The sequence below is a fragment of the Salmo trutta genome, chromosome 34, assembly GCF_901001165.1.
Source record: "Salmo trutta chromosome 34, fSalTru1.1, whole genome shotgun sequence".
Classification (NCBI taxonomy): domain Eukaryota; kingdom Metazoa; phylum Chordata; class Actinopteri; order Salmoniformes; family Salmonidae; genus Salmo; species Salmo trutta.
Genome location: NC_042990.1, coordinates 2,963,468 through 2,980,106, shown reverse-complemented (window position 1 = coordinate 2,980,106; position 16,639 = coordinate 2,963,468). Strand labels below are relative to the sequence as shown.

At 41.7% G+C, this 16,639-nt stretch overlaps 1 protein-coding gene across 2 annotated transcripts; it reads left to right on the top strand.

Annotated features, from left to right (window-relative positions):
* zdhhc3b (zDHHC palmitoyltransferase 3b) lies at positions 1–9,188 on the top strand. 2 transcript variants are annotated; one of them, XM_029731299.1, is made up of 7 exons: positions 1–523; positions 4,996–5,330; positions 5,762–5,886; positions 6,719–6,815; positions 7,135–7,216; positions 7,620–7,750; positions 8,123–9,188. In XM_029731299.1, exons 2-7 carry the CDS (start codon positions 5,025–5,027, stop codon positions 8,279–8,281), a joined length of 900 nt encoding a protein of 299 aa, XP_029587159.1. In that variant the 5' UTR covers positions 1–523; positions 4,996–5,024; the 3' UTR covers positions 8,282–9,188. The 2 variants fall into 2 exon arrangements, with proteins under 2 accessions (XP_029587159.1, XP_029587158.1); XM_029731298.1 differs by having other exon boundaries at positions 2–523; positions 4,993–5,330.
* Positions 9,189–16,639: the final 7,451 nt, after the last annotated feature.

Genomic DNA, 16,639 nt, shown 5'->3' with positions numbered 1-16,639 from the left:
GATTGGGGTAGGCAAATCTGTTCCTAGATCTGCTTGCAGAGGCAACACATATACTGATAACGAAAGGGGCATGTTCAGGTGCTTGGAAGGCCAGATAACCTTTGGAGCGCACAGAAGTGTTGCGCATGGAAGGCAGGGTACTTCCTGTTTTCTCCTCAGATTTTTTTTCTTGCTTGCCAGAGAGCGCTTTCTATATTGAGTAATGGGGAAACGGGCATCCACCCACCTAACTAGTAACGTTAGGTCTGCACTTATGGACATTTCCAAATGAATCACAGGAGTTTTGTAGTTTAACGATGGACTCGATACGTCAAGCGTGAATAGTGAGACACAAGGGGTAGTGCTAACTACCTCCACACTAGCAAGGATAACTAGCTAGTGAACGTAAGCTAGCCGACGTGATATAATCAGCTACGATTTACTGTTGTGAATGGTGTAACGTTACCTAGCTAACGTTTCCGTGCCAGACATTCAAACAGAGTAACGTTTCTCTTTGAAAAGTATTTCCTCAACCAGGAAAGAGGTGAGTTGAAATCATCATGGTTGTTTCTACTAGATGCATAGTTTATGGCACAGCGTCTCATTTTAAACTAACCAAATGAGCTAACTAAGTAAGTAAAGCCATGAAACCTGTGAAACCATTGCTAATCACTGGAGCTACGAAGCTAGCTCGCGTTAATATTCTGAATCTGACAGCGGAATCGAGATTTGTTGCATTAGCCAATGAACCATATTATTCTAGCTCAATAACAGTGATTGTGACTTAACATAGAAGGTTAACTGATCAAAAGACCAGTTTTATTCAATTTGTCATCTTACTATTACACTCGGTGTAAGGTGTTTTGTTAGGAAATGTCCAAATAAATGGATAGGGTTAGTACCATCAATAGCAGATCGATATCGCCATCTGCCGGCCTTTCGGCTAGTTTAGCAGTATCTTTTCAGCTGTCAGTCAGCCACTGCCAGCAGAGGTTATACACGGAAGTCTCATCAGCCCGTTAACTGCTATTTCGTCCTATTGAGACTCACCTCTCCTCCACTCCCATCCTCCCGTGGTCTCTTCCTTGGTGTCTGCCATCATTCCTCAGTTGTATTAATTACTGTTTGGAGGCATCCAAGCAGCAGGCCGTCCTGCATCCCTATCAATCATGTATTAAACAGATGTCTCAATCAGCAGTATAGCACTCATGCAGTGTAGCGCTCACACTCCAGTCTTCTGCAAATGGTACATTGAAGTCATCTGTTTGACGTTATATGCCGTTATGTTTATGAATGGTTGAGTATTAGTTGTATTCTGAAACTTAGGCTAAATGTGATTGGGAGTCCCATAGGGCGGCGCACAATTGACCCAGCGTAGTTAGGGTTTGGCCGGGGTAGGCCCTCATTGTAAATAAGAATTTGATCTTAACTGATTTGCCTAGTTAAATAAAGAAATTAACTATTGCTGTCTGGAACGGCAGAATAGAATGGCAGTTTTGTAAAAGGACTTTCTGCTGTAAGACAAAGATGATACTAAAATCAAATCAGTTCATTCAGAATAACAGCAGCATGTCATTCAGTGAAGGAGTAGTTTATACACTCCCCCTTCCAGTCAACCACAAAAGAGCATTGATTTAGCAGATAATAGCTAATCGACGCTTGCTTGGAAGTGTTTTTCTTGACAGTGCTTTGGCTTATGTGTACAAATGCCATAGTAGCTATAGTGACTTCATTATGTAGCATTGTCCTTGGTAACAGATTGTGTCACTGGATTTATGAAGCATTAAGAGATGATATAGTGCAACGTTTCTGTGACGTTCCTGACTTATTGGGGTTCTATGAAACAGTATTTATGATGTTGTACAAGATACTTTTAGCTTTGTTCACTCTTACAGGAGTGACGCTCAGTCATCTCTCAACATTGATTCGCTTATGGGTTGTTCCACCTCAAAAAGCACAAGAAAGAGGATTTCAACACCCACCGGGTGATTCTCAGAAACCAGTTAACCATAGCAGTAGCAAATTGAATTAGAAAACCATTATGCATTTGCAACAATCACCTATCATTCTGAATACTAAGATGCCTAGTTTATGGCACAGTGTCTCATTTTAAATACATTTGAAAGACTTGAGAAATTACTTTTTCTAAAAAGAGGCATTTTTGTCATGCTTAAGTCCACTTTTGACGTTTGATAATACATGCACATAATTACAGTACTTATGCTAAAATAAGGGGTATTTTAGTCGATTGCATTAAGATGTTGTTTTATGCAAATAATTTGGGATTAACAAGTGACACAGTTTGATGATCTATTGGGTTACTGAATCTCTAATAGAGCTCAGTACAGTTTGATGATCTATTGGGTTACTGAATCTCTAATAGAGCTCAGTACAGTTTGATGATGTATTGGGTTACTGAATCTCTAATAGAGCTCAGTACAGTTTGATGATCTATTGGGTTACTGAATCTCTAATAGAGCTCAGTACAGTTTGATGACGTGTTGGGTTACTGAATCTCTAATAGAGCTCAGTACAGTTTGATGATCTATTGGGTTACTGAATCTCTAATAGAGCTCAGTACAGTTTGATGACGTGTTGGGTTACTGAATCTCTAATAGAGCTCAGTACGGTTTGATGATGTATTGGGTTACTGAATCTCTAATAGAGCTCAGTACAATTTGATGGCGTATTGGGTTACTGAATCTCTAATAGAGCTCAGTACAGTTTGATGACGTATTGGGTTACTGAATCTCTAATAGAGCTCAGTACAGTTTAATGGCAAACTGAAACAATCATTACCAAAACCTGCTTATCATTACCGTAATGCACCAATATTTAGGAAATATATTTAGGAAATACTAGTTTCCCCCTGTTCAGAGAAATGAGTCTTTAAAGTTGTTAGGTTTTATGTCCCATCCTGCGTCCTGATATTACCCTGTCTGACCACTAGATGGTGCTGTTCCATCTAGTGGTCAGAACCTGGTAATATCAGGATGTATGATGGGACATAAACCTAACAGCTTCAATGACTCATTTCTTTGAACAGGAGGAAAAAACATCACCAAATTCACTGAGAACACATTACATAGGATGAAGAAACAATACTCAGAGCCACAGCTCCATACTACTTGTCAGACATGGAGAACTGATACTGTATACTCGTTGGGGTGGGGGGTGGCTTTTGACCCTATTTGGATTCCTCATGTCTTACTCATTGTTAGAAAATGTTTTGGTCTAAATCAGATGTTAGGTACTATATTTATTGAATGTTATATGAATCCTAGAAGTTAAAATGGCCAATTTGGGGCAATCAATCTACTTCATTTCTCAGATCATTATATTTCAGTAAAATAATGTTGCAGGAATGCAGATCTTACATGTTTCTAACAACAGAAATGATTTCTGAACAATCTGAGATGGTGGGTGTCATGGCTTGCTGAAATGACATGGAACAACCCCTATGAGATATTAGCGTTCCACTTCCTTTGTCTAAAGCAAGTTTTACCAGAAATGACTCAAACTGAATTAATTTTAGGGATAGGAGCACAGGCCTTTCAATTGTTGGCTGTTTGACAAAACAAATTATATGCATCATGATTTTATGATTAACTAGGCTAACACAAACATTCCACACCTGCGCTTATCAAATCCATAGAGGGATCCTTGCATTCTGGCTATTCGCTACGCCCAATTTGCAGGATGGGAGTGTTGTAGTTTGTGTGTGTGTGAGAGAGAGAGAGAGTGACACACTGACCCGGTGAATTAGCTAGATGCAGTTACTGCTATGCTAACACATCCAGGCTATCAGCAGCAGATGGTAATGTCTGGGCTGAGTGGGGAAAATGATAGCCATGTCCAGACTGGACATCATGCCCACTAACACAGCAGGTGGGCTCGACGCCTGTTGTGTGTCGTCGGCAGACTGTCCAGAGTCTGCCGCTAGGCACTAACCAGGCTACGATACCGTCGTGTATGTTGGAGACAACCAGAGGATGGGGGGGGAGGGCACTGTGTGGTCTTGTGCATTTGTGTGTGTGTAGTAATGTGTTTATCTCAGGTTGATTGTCACTATGAGGCTACTTACTCACTGGCCTATATCCCTGGCTGTTAGGGATGCTTTTACAAACATGATATTGGCAGGAATGTCAGTTGGACCAGGGTTCCCCTCAAAGCCGATAAGGCTAAAGCTCAATTAAGCTAGTATGGCTAATCATAAAAGTGAGATTGAATTGGCCACGTCAATGGATGTAATTCGGACCTCTCGTAGGCCAGATTTCAGAGGGGGAAGTTTTTCCTAGCCACTGTGCTTCTACATCTGCATTGCTTGCTCGTTGGGGATTTATGTTGGGTATCTGTATAAGCACCTTGTAGCAACTGCTTTTGGAAAAATGGCTTTATAAAATACATTTGATTTGATAAATACATTTGAAAAGGCAGTGAATACTCTGGTTTTTGAACTCGTTTTTTTCTTCATATTGTTTGACACATATGGCTATATTTAGTACCCTGACATTCTGTTTCTACTAACGTGGGCCAAAACTGACCACAGAGACATTTTGACCAGGCTAATTGACTTGCTTTAGAATACTCAGAATAACAGGAACTTCACTCTCCTCTCCACTCGCTCCCTTTGTCCGTTACTGTCTGTTTGCACAGATGATTGAATTGCATGTCAACGTTGCTACGTCACCATTTCAGATACGTTTAGATTATGCAACACACAGGTCTCTAGCCTTTTCAGTCAAACATTTGTTTTCAGTCTACAACGCCACGTTCCAACAAATAACAGAAAAGAGAACACATTCCAACAATACTGTCTGTACAGCAACATTGACACTTCACTTCCTTATCACTTCTGTATACACCTGTAGTTTCTCATTTACCACCTCTATATATTTACACTACAACAACTGCACATTCCAACAACATAGAAAATGCATTGGCACATCAGACATCACTTCGTTGACACCTACATCTGTAGCCTATTCCTAACCACCCAAATCCTTCTCCCAGCAGCATGTGGCGAGAGCTGCATCCGTTCTAGAATGAAGAAGAGCCCGGCGCACCGTTGCAGGGACATCGAGAGGCAAGCCGGTTACCTGCAGCCCGAGCACTGCGCCCCTCCCCTGACCCGCCCCCGCTCCGACGCCATGTGGTTCATCCGCGACTGCTGCGGCATCGTGTGCGGCGTCATCACCTGGTGCCTGGTCTTCTACGCCGAGTTCGTGGTGCTCTTCGTCATGCTGCTGCCCGCCAAGAACCTGCTCTATAGTCTAATCAACGGGGCACTGTTCAGTACCCTCGCCTTCCTCGCTCTGGCTTCGCACGCCCGGGCCATGTGCACAGACCCGGTTAGTCTGGCTGGCTGGCTTTGTCTGTCTGTCTCAGTGATTCTGTGGCTTTGTTCCAAATATCCCCCCCTCCCAAAGTATGCACTTGTACACTTTCCTTCACTGATTTGAAAGGGAATGACTGGAATAAAAAAAATTGTGGGTATTCTTACTAGCCCATGCCTCCACCAATCCAATGCTTTTAGATTTGTGGGCAGTGGTGAACGAGTACACACTTCAGGAGAAAGGAGATATTATTGGGAAACACCCAGTGAGTCAGTGAATGGAGACTCTGTGCTAAACTGTCAAATGCAGCGCTTTCAGTCTAGAAATAAGTTGTCTTCACTAGAAAACCTGCTTGTAGAGAGCTCCTTCAGAACTGTGTGTATTGTTTTCAGATAGGTTTCAGATATGAGTGAATGCTCCTGTCCTAACCCGTGCCTCTCTCCCAGGGTGCGGTGCCTAAAGGGAACGCCACCAAGGAGTTTATCGAGAGCCTGCAGCTCAAGCCCGGTCAGGTGGTCTACAAATGTCCCAAGTGCTGCAGCATAAAGCCTGACAGAGCTCACCACTGCAGGTACAGTACAGGACTGCTGCAGTCTAGTCTAGTCTGTCCTGTTACACTTATTTTCATCCAATGTTCTCTCCTGCCAATGTTGTTTAGCCTCAGTCTTGCTGCATTACTTCTACCCACTGGTACTTACTGGATGGCTAAGGAGTTGTTCCCTGGACTTTGAAGTGCTTGAACCTAGTTTCAAGGGGACGAAAATGGCTAAAACGAAAAGGGATTAGTTGAAGTAGGAATTGGAAAAAAGTACGTAGCAACAAAAAAATGTGAATTGATGTGACCATATAGTATAAATATCATGACACCGTACTGTAACACTTGTTCCACCTTCAGAGAATACCATGGCATCAGAGCACCTCTATTAAAGCATATTGCAGCTCCATATGGCAGATGATTGCTGATGATGTGTCAGGGCCTAGTTGAGTTATCAGCCCGCTACCCTCTCACTTCAGTAATATATCTCCGCCGTGACTCCCCTGTGTGATGGGGGGAGCACAGTCCTGTTCAGCAGGTTATTCCCATCGCTCACCTCCAACAATGTCAACATGTTGTTTGTCCCAAATGTAACCCTACTCCCTATATAGTGTACCATTATAGGGACTAGTGCCATTTGGGGCGCAGACAGTGTGCACCCTGCAGCTAAAGGTGGCTAGAAGGAGTGGAGGATCTCTCCACTCACTCTGCTGTGTTGGTGGGCGTGTTTTGAATTGCCGGATTGAATTAACTAGGCGTTGTGGCTGGTCTTCATGCTTCCAGAAGGAGCAGCTTGTGTTTCCAGGCCTCTTCTCTATGTGGCTGCACGATGCTGTTATGTTCTTGTGTGTGTGTGTGCCCCTCGCAGTGTGTGTAAACGCTGTATCAAGAAGATGGACCACCATTGCCCATGGGTCAACAACTGCGTAGGAGAGAAGAACCAGAAATTCTTTGTGCTTTTCACAGTGAGTGTTTTTAGCCTCGAGCTACTCAGCTATTACTCAAACATACATTCAACCACAAGCTGTTATTGACTCACGCACATGAGGTGTTGCTACTTGTCTCCAGCAATCATACCTTACAGTTAATGCTGACTAATTCAAATGTCCTCCTACAGACCTGCAAATTCTCGCCCACATCCATCAATACAACACATTATTCCATTATGTCCAAAATCTTGACCAAATTATGATAAATACTTTTTCAAAATAAGAGCACTGCATGGTTAACTGATGCAATGTCACAACTGTGTTACCTGATGATGTAATATTTGTCTCCCTTCAGATGTACATTGCACTGATATCCCTCCATGCCCTGGTGATGGTGGCCTTCCATTTTATCTTCTGCTTTGAGTCAGACTGGACGAGTGAGTACCGTGCTGTTCAGCTATGCGTTAGCGCGCTCTGTCAAATCCACCATACTGTGTTTAACGTTGCGTGGTTATTCCGCAACAGAGAAACACATTTAATGGATTTGGTGTTGTGGTTTCCATTTGTAATGATTTATTTCCACTACTTCATAAGTGTCATGTTGTTTTCCTCTCCAGTACCCTGATTCTTCTCCTTTCACATCCTTTGACTCTCTCTTTGTTAAAGCATGACTTAATTGGTCAATGACACATACAGGATATCAACCTTTGTCTCTCCTGCCCCCTAAGATAATACTTACCTGATGAGAATGAATCCCGCACCCCTCTCCTCAGCTTCCAGGCTATCAGTGCCCTCCAGTTTAAACCTCTTCTCTCCCTTCCTTCCCTCGGCCCTCCCCAGAGTGCAGTACATTCTCTCCTCCTGCGACCGTCATCCTCCTCATCTTCCTGTGCTTTGAGGGACTCCTCTTCCTCATTTTCACCTCAGTGATGTTTGGGACCCAGGTCCATTCCATCTGTACCGATGAGACGGTAAGTGACCTGAACACACTACGAGCATCCCTTTGCTCCGATTCACTCCCCCACTCAACGCTCCCCTCTTCCTTCTTAACCATCGCTGCTCAGCAGGTTTGGGGTTGATTCCATTTTAACATTTAGGAAGTCAACTGGAATTCCAATTCCATTTTTTGTCATGGAAAAGCGTTGAGGACGATTGGAATTAGAATTCCAGTTTGCTTCCTGAATTGAAATGGAATTGGCCCCAACCATGCTGCTTAGTTATTAGATCCAGATTGCAAATAGCTTTATTCAGCTTCTTGATTGAACTGTCCCCAAGATGTATAAGAAGGATCATTTTGAGACACATGGTCTCCTGATGTTTTGCCTGTTGGATCTCATCTACAGGGCATAGAGCAGTTGAAAAAGGAGGAGAGAAGATGGGTTAAAAGGACAAAGTGGATGAACATGAGGGTGGTATTTGGCCATCCGTTCTCTATAGCCTGGCTAAGTCCCTTTGCAACCCCCGACCACGGGAAGGCAGACTATTACCAGTACGTTGTCTGAGAAGAAGAAGCCAAGCTCCAGCACCCATGCTACCAGCCTGTCTTTCAGGGCGCAGACTGACAAGGCGATGGTGTTCCCACCACCTGACTTCACTGAGCATGAACTCTTGACACTTCTTCTCCTTTTCTGTTTTGGATCATTTTTAAATCTTCATCTGCCCGTTTTTAATACTTGTCACTTATTTTGGTTTCTTTCTTTGCCCGGTGTTGATTTTGATATCTGTATGAAATGTACGTTCTTTTCCCTTCTGTTCACAATCACAGCCAAGCCCTGCAAAACCATCAACTGTAAAATGAGTCTCTGCTTTTCTCACGTTTACCATTTAAAGAAAGCCTTTATTGATGTAACCTAGCCAGAGACTGTATCTGACTTGGCTATAAACTAGACTTTACCTTTGGGATAGAAAGGGTAGACACTCTTAAACCCAACGTACAGTATTTCCTGTATTTGGTCATGTCCTGTTTGAGGACTAGGCCTAAACAAAGCAAACGCATGAGCTGAATTCAGATGGGCTTTTCAGTGGACGAAAACGATCAGTTCCGATAGGCATATTTTCTCTTCCAATGTTGCAGTACATCAGCCTTTCCATAATGTATCCTAAATGGTATAAGCTATAGCCTTGGTGCCGTTGCCACGCTGTTGATGTACTACCGACCCACAAGGCATTACATTTGCTGTTTAGAACAGTCAAATCTGTTGCTGCAAGCTGCAGATTCTTTGCCTTATAGGCAATGCTCCCTCTAAGCAGCGTGCATGCGCGGCTGCTCACCTCCTGCAGGACTGCCGCACAGAAGAAATGCCATGCCGCGCAGACTCGAGAGATTGAACTTCACTGAGTTCACCTCATTAGTTTGCACTACATAGATCAACGTTTTTTCTGTGATCGAATCAACATTATAAACTGGGATGTTCGAGCCCTGAATGCTGAATAGCTGACAGCTATATCAGACTGTATACCACGGGTATGACAAAACGTGTATTTTTACTGCTCTAATTACGTTGGTAAACAGTTTATAATAGCAGTAAGGCACCTCCAGGGGTTTGTGGTATATGGCCAATATACCACCGCTAAGGGCTGTATCCAGGCACTCCGCGTTGCGTCGTGCTGAAGAACAGCCCGTAGCCGTGGTATATTGGCCATATACCACACCCCCTCAGGCCTTATTGCTTAATTATATCAGCCCCTTTAAGCTGTTTTTGAAAAACTAGTCAGGTAAAAAGCATGTGTCTTAATTAAAGGGGACAGTGTTGTATTTTGAGACCGGCTTGAATATGGAAATGAGCCAGTAGGCAGAGGGGTAGGCTACATTGTCTAATTATCTGAATGGTAGTAATAATTAATTATTTGTAAAGTGGTTTCTTGCATCATGCAATGTACATATTTGGCCCATGGTGTTAGACCAAGTAAAAAGTCATTAATTAATGTCAAACCCTTCATGATGTAAAAATGTTTAAAGGTATAATGCAATGTAGGCCTGCATTAAACACCACATATAGACTACTGTAGGCCTGAACACCTCATATAGACTACTGTAGGCCTGAACACCTCATATAGACTACTGTAGGCCTGAACACCTCATACAGACTACTGTAGGCCTGAACACCTCATACAGACTACTGTAGGCCTGAACACCTCATATAGACTACTGTAGACCTGAACACCTCATATAGACTACTGTAGGCCTGAACACCTCATATAGACTACTGTAGGCCTGAACACCTCATATAGACTACTGTAGGCCTGAACACCTCATATAGACTACTGTAGGCCTGAACACCTCATATAGACTACTGTAGGCCTGAACACCTCATATAGACTACTGTAAGCCTGAACACCTCATATAGACTACTGTAAGCCTGAACACCTCATATAGACTACTGTAGGCCTGAACACCACATGTAGACTACTGTGGGCCTGCATTGAACATCACATACAGATTACTGTAGACCTGAACACCTCATTTAGACTACTGTAGGCCTGAACACCACATATAGACTACTGTAGACCTGAACACCTCATATAGACTACTGTAGGCCTGAACACCTCATATAGACTACTGTAGGCCTGAACACCTCATATAGACTACTGTAGGCCTGAACACCTCATATAGACTACTGTAGGCCTGAACACCTCATATAGACTACTGTAGGCCTGAACACCTCATATAGACTACTGTAAGCCTGAACACCTCATATAGACTACTGTAGGCCTGAACACCACATGTAGACTACTGTGGGCCTGCATTGAACATCACATACAGATTACTGTAGACCTGAACACCTCATATAGACTACTGTAGACCTGAACACCTCATTTAGACTACTGTAGGCCTGAACACCACATATAGACTACTGTAGGCCTGTGTTGAACAACTCATATAGACTACTGTAGGCCTGAACACCTCATATAGACTACTGTAGGCCTGAACACCTCATATAGACTACTGTAGGCCTGAACACCTCATATAGACTACTGTAAGCCTGAACACCTCATATAGACTACTGTAGGCCTGAACACCACATATAGACTACTGTGGGCCTGCATTGAACATCACATACAGATTACTGTAGACCTGAACACCTCATATAGACTACTGTAGACCTGAACACCTCATATAGACTACTGTAGGCCTGAACACCACATATAGACTACTGTAGGCCTGTGTTGAACAACTCATATAGACTACTGTAGGCCTGAACACCTCATATAGACTACTGTAGGCCTGAACACCTCATATAGACTACTGTAGGCCTGTGTTGAACAACTCATATAGACTACTGTAGGCCTGTGTTGAACAACTCATATAGACTACTGTAGGCCTGCATTGAACACCACATATAAACTACTGTAGACCTGAACACCTCATATAGACTACTGTAGACCTGAACACCTCATAGACTACTGTAGACCTGCATTTAAACACCTCATATAGACTACTGTAGGCCTGAACACCACATATAGACTACTGTAGGCCTGCATTGAACACCACATACAGACTACTGTAGGCTTGAACACCTCATATAGACTACTGTAGACCTGTATTGAACACCTCATATAGACTACTGTAGGCCTGCATTGAACACCACAGACTACTGTAGGCTATATCATAAAAATAGCTGTTGATTTCTATCTGAACATGTTATGGGATTTGCTCCATTGGTTTTGTCGGTAGGACTACATTATGCTCAAATAGCCACAATAGCCTATTGGCTACTGTCTAAAACTGTAAGGGTACCGCCTCAGTATTCACTGTAATCGTGTGCCGGAACTTGCACAAAATTCTCACAACGTTCAAGTTTCTGCTCACAACACCTAAAATTCGCTCAGTTCCCCCCCCCCCCCCCCCCCCCCCCCCCCCAATGTTTGCTTATAGGACAGTACACCATGGACAATGGCAGTTGGGTAAAGATATTTTTGTAGCTCTGTAACCTTAAATATCAGCTTAATAGGGTATCTGCTTCCTCTCACAGACTGTCAGTCATGTGCAGGATGGGTCCCCTCCAAAGGTCATGACAGGATGAGATTGGGAACAACAATGGATTGAGAGTCCAACTGCAGTAGCGGCTGGTGAAAATGGTGGATGGTTGTCTGTTGTAGCATGATGTCTTACTGGCTGGTGTATGTGACAACTGTTTCTATAGAAAAAGTACTGTAATGCCCTCTGAGATTTTCATTTGATCACTGAATAACTCCAAAACTGGTAAATCAAATGTACATATTATTGAACTTTTTGGAACAGAAGCATGCAGCTAAGTGTAATTCCCCTGTGTTTACTAAATGGAATTTGTTAAATGTCATATCAAGACCAGGCTATCGGCTTGACATTGTGCTTATGAATCTGGCACAGCTAAGCTTTGCGGGACAAACATTGTTAATGACATTTAGGCCAGTGAAACGTGCACTGAAACCTGAAAGGACATTGTGGACAATGGTAACTAGTTCACACACTATGGAAAGGCACAGACCGGTCTCCTAGAGACCGTCTTAAGAGACGGTGTAGATTGGCTCAAAGCAATTGGGCACCAATGGCAAACAAACAAGCTTCATTCAAAGCAGATACTTCAGTGAAAATGCCTTTGTCTGTGAGAAAATGATCACACAATCAATCGTGTGTTCACAAGCCTTACTATAGAAAGAGTATGGGCTGTTGGTGATGAACAGAATGGCTATGGCTACATCCCAATTGGGGCTCTATTCCCACAGGGCTCTAGTCAAAAGTAGTGTACTGTGTAGGGAATAGAGTCCCATTTGGGACACAGCCTAACTCATGTAGAATATTTTTGGTGCCATATTTTCTGGTTTACGAATGAGGAATCTCTGAACTCTTTCACCCTCCCTGCATATCATTTTGTACAGCTTATGGTGGAATGTACCATTGAGGCCACAGGGGAACTTTCAGAAACTTTTGCCTTTTTATGAAAATGCATTTTACAGACTGTCAAAGCCATGCTGAATGAACACAATGGTTATGTATTCATCAAAAAAAAATGTTTCTCTCTTAATTGAGAATGCAGAGTGCATTTGCACGGCATGGGTGTCATTTGAAATGTGTGTGGACCACATTTTATAGATTTTTAAAAAATGTATTAGCAAGAATAAAATAAACTTTGAAGTCACTAAAGCAGCATGACACTATCATGACAGTCACCTTTCCTGTTTGTTTTTATTTTTTACCCCTTTTTCTCCCCAATTGGTAGTTAGTCTTGTCCCATTGCTGCAACTCCCGTACGGACTCGGGAGAGGAGAAGGTAGAGAGCGATGCGTCCTCCGAAACACGACCCTACCAAGCAGCACTGCTTCTTGACCGACTGCACGCTTAACCCGGAAGTCAGCCGCACCAATGTGTTGGAGGAAACACCATACACCTGGCGACCGAAGTCAGCGTGCAGGCAGCCGGCCCGCCACAGGAGTCGCTGGAGCGTGATGGGTCAAGGAAATTCTGGCCGCCCAAACCCTCCCCTAACCCAGACGACGCTGGGCCAATTGTGCGCCGTCCCATGGGTCTCCCAGGCGGCTGTGTCACAGCCCGGGATCGAACCCGGATCTGTAGTGATGCCTCAAGCACTGTGATGCTCCACTCGAGAGGCCGGACAGTCACTTTTTCTAAGTAGTTAATTTGTTTATGAATAGGTGACTTTAAAGTTTTAAGATGTTTCAATCAAATCTACTACCATATCTTTCTGATTTGGTGTACCTTTTATTTTAAAGCAGAACACTCAACTACCTAAATCTCAATACTGCTATCTCCTACTTGAACTGATGGACCCTTATAAGCTCTGTAGTGACATATAACTGGGTATAACTATATTATATAACTATGAAAATGGTGGCTTTTTGAACAGCAAACTTTTACAAATGTTAATTATTTTATTTTATCAAAACATATAGTCAGATAATAGTTAACCCCTTAATGTCATAAATCAACATAAATGACAGCTTAACATATTTTTATATTTTTACTACTTTACATTTTTTTTTAAATGCTTGTGCTGCCTTTTTGTCACTGGTGTTACCTATATTTTAGATGACAATTCAGGCTTTTTAGAATGTAATTTCAGTCTTTTTTAATTATGTGATTACAATATTGAAACAGTAATAACATGCTAATAAGTATTTTTTTTATATAATTGTTGACGGTTTTATAAAACATTACGTTGAGAAAAAAGTTAGTGGTGTTATTGATTGTCACTGGCGATACCAGCAAGAACGATAACACCAGTGACAAATCTGCAGACAAGATGGCATATCTAAGACGGCGGCCACTGTAGCTCAAACCACACTTCTTAAATTATAAATAAATCACTTAATCGTGCAATTTTATTTCCTTTCCCCTTACTATAAACTGTGTGTCACATCTTAAGTCCTCACATGAAATTACCAAGTTAATCATCAAATTGTTAACATATGAAGAGAGAGTGCACACTCACCATGTGCTTTTCAAAACAGTCCCGTCTCCAATGAACCTCCAATGAACCTTTGACCCAGGTTGGCAAGGATGTTGCATTTTTTTCAAAGTGGTGGTTTTTATACATTTTAACACCAGTGACATGAAATTGAGGGACAGCTATTACTTGTAAATTATTTGTAATATTTATTTGATATTTTAGTTAAGTAGTCCACTAAATAACTATAATACTTGTCTTTGTATTATGACATTTAAAGAGGGAGAAAAACTCACAATATGTTACTAAACCATGACTCCTGAAACAATATTTTTTGTGTCATTATCTCACACTTTTAAATGTTTTTCCTGGTGAATAAGGCCGGGACAGGAAACCCACCATTTTCGTAGAATGACCTAACTATCAAATACTGTGACTAAAGTTGACTATCATATCAGACTAAATGCTCTCCAAAAATACATTATTTTATCTTTAAAAGGTGCTTCCTTTTCCAGCTCATTCCAGTTTGACCTTTTAACCAAATAACTTCAACTAATTATCTGCTCATCATCTACACGCCTCACAGGCATGTTTTAATTCTTTGTAGATTTGTAGATTCATTCTTTGTAGAAGTTCCTGAATCTGATTGATGTCTGTCTGTGCCAGAGTCACTTTGAGGAGAGACATCAGAAGTAATGGGGTATGAGGTTCCTTAGAAAGAGGCTGGTTCAAGGCTCATGTTACCCCCTTTCAGTACATTAATGGTAGACTCCGCTACATGACATTACAGTACCTTCAGAAAGTATTCACACCCCTTGACTTTTTCCACATTTTGTTGTGTTACAGCTTGAATTTAAAAGGGACTCAATATATATATATTTTTTTTTTTATCACTGGCCTTCACACAATAACACAAAATTAAAGTGGAAAATGTTTACAAATGAATTCAAAATGAAAAGCTGAAATGTCTTAAGTCAATAAGTATTCAACCCCTTTTTGTTGAATACTTAAGTTCAGGAGTAAACGTGTGCTTAATGAGTCAGATAATAAGTTGCATGGACTCGCTCTGTGTGCAATGATTTTTGAATGACTACCTTATCTCTGTACACCACACATACAATTATCTGTAAGGGCCCTCAGTTGACCAGTGAATTTCAACCACAAAGACCAGGGAGGTTTTCCAATGCCTCGCAAAGAAGGGCACCTATTGGTAAATGGATAGAAATAAAAAAGCAGACATTGAATATCCCTATGAGCATGGTGAAGCTATTAATTACACTATGGATGGTGTATCAATACAACCAATTACTACAAAGATTCAGTACAGGCATCCTTCCTAACTCAGTTGCCATGAGGCCATTGCTGACTTTGGTGATTGGCCATTGGTGATAGGAGAAAATTGAGAATGGATCAACAACATTGTAGTTACTCCACATTTATAACTTAAGTGAAAAGAAGGAAGCATGTACAGTATAACAAATATTCCAAAACATGCATCCTGTTTACAAGGCACAAACAATACTGCAAAAACAGTTTGGCAAAGCAATTCACTTTTTGTCCTGAATACAAAGTGTTATATTTGGGGCAAATTCAATACAACACATTACTGAGTACCACTCCATATTTTCAAGCATAGTGGTGGCTGCATCATGTTATGGGCATATTCGGACTGGGGAGTTTTTCTGGATAAAAAATTCAAGTAATGGAGCTAAGCAAAATCCTAGAGGGAAACCTGGTTCAGTCTGCTTTCCACAAGACACTGGGAGATTAATACATTTTCAGCAGGACAATAAGCTAAAACACAAGGCCAAATCAACACTGGAGTTGCTTACCAAGAAGACAGTGAATGTTCCAGAGTAGCCAAGTTCAAGTTTGGACTTAAATCGTCTTGAAAATCTATGGCAGACCTGAAAATGGTTGTCTAGTGATGACCAACAACCAATTTGACAGAGCTTGAAAAATTGAAAGAATAATGTACAAATGTTACGCAATCCAGGTGTGGAAAGCTCTTACTTAGACTTACCCAGAAAAACTCACAGTTGTAATCGCCAACAGTGTTTCTAACATGCATTGACTCATGGGGTTGAATATTTATCTACTCAAAATAAACTATACAGTGCATTTGGAAAGTATTCAGTCCCTTTTACTGTTTGAACATGTTACGCTACAGCCTTATTCTAACATTTTCCTCATCAATCTCCCGAGTGGCGCAGCAGTCTAAGGCACTGCATCTCAATGCAAGAGGCATCACTGCAGTCCCTGGTTCGACTCCAGGCTGCATCACATCAGGCCGTGATTGGGAGTCCCATAGGGAAAGTTTGGACACAGCTACTCATTCAAGGGTTTTATTTTATTTTTTACTATTTTGTTATGAAATAACACATGGAATCATGTAGTAACCAAAAAAAGTATTAAACAAATCAAAATATTTGTTATATTTTATATTCTTCAAAGTAGCCACCCTTTGCCTTGATG

What these genes read in the sequence shown, in the direction of transcription:
- zdhhc3b (XM_029731299.1), top strand. Translation starts at nt 5,025, where the DNA reads ATGAAGAAGAGCCCGGCGCACCGTTGCAGGGACATCGAGAGGCAAGCC. An exon ending in GGGCCATGTGCACAGACCCG is followed by an intron (nt 5,331 to 5,761) that starts GTTAGTCTGGCT and finishes CCTCTCTCCCAG; the next exon opens with GGTGCGGTGCCTAAAGGGAA. An exon ending in CTTTGAGTCAGACTGGACGA is followed by an intron (nt 7,217 to 7,619) that starts GTGAGTACCGTG and finishes GGCCCTCCCCAG; the next exon opens with AGTGCAGTACATTCTCTCCT.